The sequence below is a fragment of the Scatophagus argus genome, chromosome 4 (genome assembly GCF_020382885.2).
Source record: "Scatophagus argus isolate fScaArg1 chromosome 4, fScaArg1.pri, whole genome shotgun sequence".
In the NCBI taxonomy this organism is placed as follows: Eukaryota; Metazoa; Chordata; class Actinopteri; family Scatophagidae; genus Scatophagus; species Scatophagus argus.
Window position 1 is genome coordinate 13358488 of NC_058496.1, and position 4947 is coordinate 13363434.

The 4947-nt window shown below is 40.5% G+C and overlaps 1 protein-coding gene across 1 annotated transcript; it reads left to right on the forward strand.

The window, feature by feature from the left end:
• Positions 1–1282, forward strand: LOC124057804 (lymphocyte antigen 6B-like). Its single transcript, XM_046386367.1, has 3 exons — positions 1–155; positions 720–830; positions 911–1282. Exons 1-3 carry the CDS (start codon positions 110–112, stop codon positions 1057–1059), a joined length of 306 nt encoding a protein of 101 aa, XP_046242323.1. The 5' UTR covers positions 1–109; the 3' UTR covers positions 1060–1282.
• Positions 1283–4947: the final 3665 nt, after the last annotated feature.

Consider the following 4947-nt stretch of genomic DNA (forward strand, 5'->3'; position numbering starts at 1 on the left):
CATTACAGCTTCAGCTGGGAGGAGGCTTGGTGTTTAGTGAGAAGCTGAACTATAAAAGGCAGGAGTTCACATGTTCTCTCCAATTCTCCACTCAGACGACTGATTCAACATGAAGCTTTGTGGAGTCCTCGTCCTGCTGTCCACTCTGTCTGTTGGTGAGAACAGCTCGTTATTCTTTATTATAAATGATTATAAATTTATTGTTGAACTTGAAAAATGTGGGACGTCCAAAAATTAAAGCAGACAAGTGTGTGATAATTATTTTCTGGGTTTTTATTGAATAGAGGAATGAATATTCAGACAGATAGGGTAATTATTTTAAAATGGATGACATTGAAAGGATGGAAATATTTTTAACAGTGGTCGGATTTGAAAAAGTCCTACTTGCCTTTTTTAGTTGCCGAATAGGCTAATTGGAATTGTAAATTTCCCCATTGTGGGACAATAAAGGAAATCTTATCTGATCTCATCTTATCTTATCTTAACTTGTCTTGTCTTAGTTTCCTTTTTCTTTCTTTTTTTCTTTGTTTGGAGGGATTGGGGGTTTATATCTGGCAGCTTGTCTCGTCACAGCCAGTTAGTGGAAGGCTTAGTGTGGCTGCAATGACATTACCTGTTGGAGCTGATGTAGTCTTTTTTATGAAAATGAGTAAACAATGAGATTTGTGATGAGAATATCTCCAACCCTGTGTGATGGTATCTACTTTATTTCTGTACAGCTTACGGACTGAAATGCTACCAATGTCTGCTCGTCCCGGACGCTAATTCATGCACAGAGATCGTAACTTGTCCTGCCCACCTGGACCGTTGTGGCAGTCTGAGTTTGAGTGGTATGCTGTCCTTCCACATCTGGATTTATAGCTAATACTGAGCATTTTAAATAGTAACGCCCTGAATGCTTTTTTTCCAGGTGTGATCACTAAGGGCTGCGAGTCAAGTCTTTTGTGTAAAAGCCCTATAAAATGTTGTTCAGAGGACTTGTGTAACAGTGCCATACCCACCGGTTCCAGTGTGCTTCTCCTACTGGTATCTGCAGCCATCACCACAGTCTTTCTCTGACACTCCCGGGGAACATTTTGCATTTTCATAAACCCAATCTGTGCCGCTGTGGAAGTATGTTAAATATGTAAAAGTCATGAATGAGTGCAGGTCGGAAATTGTTCAATAAAAGTACAACATAACTGACCACTGATTTGTTAATTTTGTGTGTTCTGTATGTCACATCACAGCAGCAGTTGCTTTGTTCATAAACTACACTAAAAAATGGACATAAACATATGAACAGTCGGAAGCAAAATTGGTTACTTGTTGACAGTGAGAAACAATGAAGTAGACCAACAGATCTTGAGGTTTTTAACTTCCTGCCATGATGTCATTTTATTTTTCACACAATTATCACAGACACGAAGTTTTTCAACCTTTTTTGCCTTATTAGACACAAATAAAAGAAAGAAAAGATTCGATGCACTTTGTATGAAATACATGCCTGGATGAACCTGTCAAATAACAACTTCATAAAATTATTATTTTTTTCTTTCGGTATTTTGAAATGGAGAGTACTGTTGCCTTGTGAAAACGTTGTCATGTCATTGTGAGGATTAAATGGTTGTGTTTAGAATGACAACAACCTTTGGTAACTTTTAGGGTAGTTTCTTTTTTGTGCAAACTGTGTGGGTGTGAGTGTGTGATAAATCAGAAAACCAGTCAGTATCTGATGTGACCAATTGCCTCATAGGTTGTTGATGTTGGCCTGTGGAATTGGAATCTTGGACCACTCCTTGTCAATGGCTGTCCAAAGGTGCCTGAATAGTGGGAGGAAGTGGAATATGCCATCTTACGTGTCAAGTCAAGGTTCAAGAGGGTTCTTATTGTCATTTCAGCTGTTTACAGTTTACAGTAGTACAGTAGTAGATGCAGGGGGAGAGACCCTGATGATCTTTGTGCGTAGCATTGTGTAGCATTAGGCTATGTGGCTGTTTGGTTGAAGGAGCAACCAACATCACTAAGAAGTCTGACACTGTATTCCTTTGCCTGGGTTGCCTGCCCCACTAGTTTGGTCTGCTTTACTTTTTCATCCTTTATTTGACTGTGGTTTGGGCAAATTACTGATAAAATCCAGGGTTCTGGACTGGCAAATCTTTCTGAACTTTAGGTAACCCATAGCCCTATGGTTTTGTTCTGTCATGAACCAACTTAACCATTTTTATGGATTAACCTTCAACCAATACTTTGGCATTTGGGTTGTTCTTTATTGGCCCTTTATCAGTTGTTTAATTTGCTGTCAGGAGCAAAGACTGATATAAAGTAAGGTCACTTGGCAAATTGTCGGAAAAATGACTCTGTATGTGTGTGTGTGTGTGTGTGTGCGCGCGCCCGCGTGCGTTCTCACGCTTTCTTGCAGTGTGGTTGTGTCCGAAAGTCAAAGCATGTCATACAGTTTTATTATATCCAGTCGTGAAATGAAACTAGAAACACCATCTTGTGGCTTGCAGGCTTCCGCACACAAACAGGTTGCATTTGATATCCATGTCTGTCCATGTATGTATGAACATATTTGAAACAAAACAGAGGAAAGAGGAGGAAAATCTTTTCCATAAAAAAGTGGATAATGTGTGATGTCCTGGTTTGTAAACAGTGGGGCTGAGGTTAGGAATACATTATCACACTTGGCCTGTACCTTGGGATGTTTCTGCTCTAATAATGCCTGTGTGATCGTCACATTCCACACAGAATCAACAGTCCCCTTTTACGCCCCAAAAATCCCAAAATAAAATAAAAATCCAGGGTTCTGGATTGGCAAATGAACCAACTTCACCATTTTTATGGATTAACCTTCAACCAATACTTTGGCATAGTCACTTGGCAAGTTATCAGAAGAATGACTCTGTATATGTGTGGGTGTGAGCGCGCGCGTTCTCGTAGTGTGGTTGTGTCCCAAAGTCAAAGTCTTAAAGTCTTATTATATCCAGTCGTGAAATGAAACTAGAAACACCATCTTGTGGTTTGCAGGCTTCCGCACACAAACAGGTTGCATTTGATATCCATGTCTGGCAAATAGACCTGCAGTCTATAAACAGCATTCGACCAAAAGTGTCCTTGTTGTCCAGATGAGTGAGAGCCAGGTGGAGGACAGTGGTAATGGCGTCGTCTGTTGAGTGGTTGCAATGGTGTGCAAAATGTAGAGGGTCCAGGGTGTGGGGGTGACTAGCCCTTGATGTGCCTCATGACTAACCTCTCGTCTCTTGTCGTCCTGAAGTTGGTGATAGTTCGGATGCCCTGCCACAGGTGCCAGGTATCCCCACTGTCTTTGAAGTGGCCGTGGATTCTCTGGGCGTGTGCACACTTTTCCTGTTGTGCTCAGTGCTGCCTTGTTCCTCAGCATTGTGTGCTCTTCCGTAGTCATTCACAGCTTCTGGTTGGCACGTGTGGTGATGGTCTTGGATACAGTGATCAGTGGTCATCAATACACTTGCTAATATAGCTAGTGACTGATGACTCATACTCCTCCAAGTTGGTGTGGTCATTGTTTGGTAGCAGCCTCCCTAAACATGTACCAGTCAGTGCTCTCAAAACAGTCCTGAAGAGCAGAGATGGCTCCTGCTGGCCAGGTTTTCACCTGCTTTGGGACCGGCTTGGTTCGTCAGAGCAACCCAAACAACGGGTGGCATCATGTCTCATGACTATGCAGGCTGTGTAACAACTGGGATGTTTTAAACATCCACAAACTGTCTACAGATCAACATGAGTCTGTGCATCATGCCTCACCATGAGGACGATGGCTCAGACAAGACAAGACAAGACAGACAGCTTATGGTAGTGAAGTGAATTTTCAGTTCATGGTTAAAAGCTCTGGTTGAAATTTCAGTTGTTTGTGATAAAATGCACATTTTAGAGGAGGCCTCTTGTTGTTCAAGGTGCACCTGTGCAACATTCACATTGTTTAAACAATAATTTGATTTGCCTCACCAGTCAGGTGGGTGGATTATCTTAGCAAACAAAGCTGTTGCTCAGTGAACTGATCTCTGACATGGGGCTTTAAATTACCTGTCTTTTTAATAAGGAAAATATTTGCCTTTAATTGTATAATTAAAGATTGGGAAAAATGAAAGATTTCACATTTTTTAGAATAATGGTTTGTTGTGTTATTTACATGGAAAAGTCATCAGGACAAAATAATGAAGAAAATCTTTAATATCATGAGACACGTGACAGGCGCTCTGTTTGGGGAGCTAATAGACCTACTATAAAGAATATTTATATTGCTTTAATTATATCGCTTCTAGACTAACTTTGCTTCACATTTTGGTCAGCTGCTTTTCCACTTGACACCTGACATTTTTAAGCGCAGACTGTTTTTTTCTTTTTTTCTTATTTTAATACAAAATAGCAAACGTATTAAGTATGTGGACAGAAAATTCAGCAGCCGCTTTCATTTCAGCATTTCAACCTCATTACCACCAGATGTTCAGAGGGTGGCACCAGAGTGTGGCATTTAGATAGATAGACAGATAGATACTTTATTGATCCCGAGGGAAATTCAATCATTCACTCATCCAATAGCCCATTACAGCAGTGTAGGTTAGTCAAAAGTAAGCAGACAAACAACCACAACAAGGCCTAACTGTTAGTAGGAAAAATAGACTAAACATATACTAAATAAACTAACATATGCTACATAAAGTACTAAGAGGTCCAAAGAAAAGAGTATCACAGCTTATGCTTTATTGTGCATGTTGTAAAGTAGGTCTACATGGAGTTCAACATTGTACTTCAGGAGGCTTCAGGAGCCTGAGATGGTTCAGGTTTATGGGGACTGACTCTGTTGTTCCTCAGAGTGCAGTTCATTGCTGTTATGAAGAAGAGGAAGTAGAAATTGTACAGTGTTTATTTTGTTAATTTATAACTCTTTCTTGTAGGCTGCCATGACTGTGAATTTCCTCGCTGTGG

What these genes read in the sequence shown, in the direction of transcription:
- LOC124057804 (XM_046386367.1), top strand. Translation starts at nt 110, where the DNA reads ATGAAGCTTTGTGGAGTCCTCGTCCTGCTGTCCACTCTGTCTGTTG. An exon ending in GCTGTCCACTCTGTCTGTTG is followed by an intron (nt 156 to 719) that starts GTGAGAACAGCT and finishes ATTTCTGTACAG; the next exon opens with CTTACGGACTGAAATGCTAC. An exon ending in TGGCAGTCTGAGTTTGAGTG is followed by an intron (nt 831 to 910) that starts GTATGCTGTCCT and finishes CTTTTTTTCCAG; the next exon opens with GTGTGATCACTAAGGGCTGC.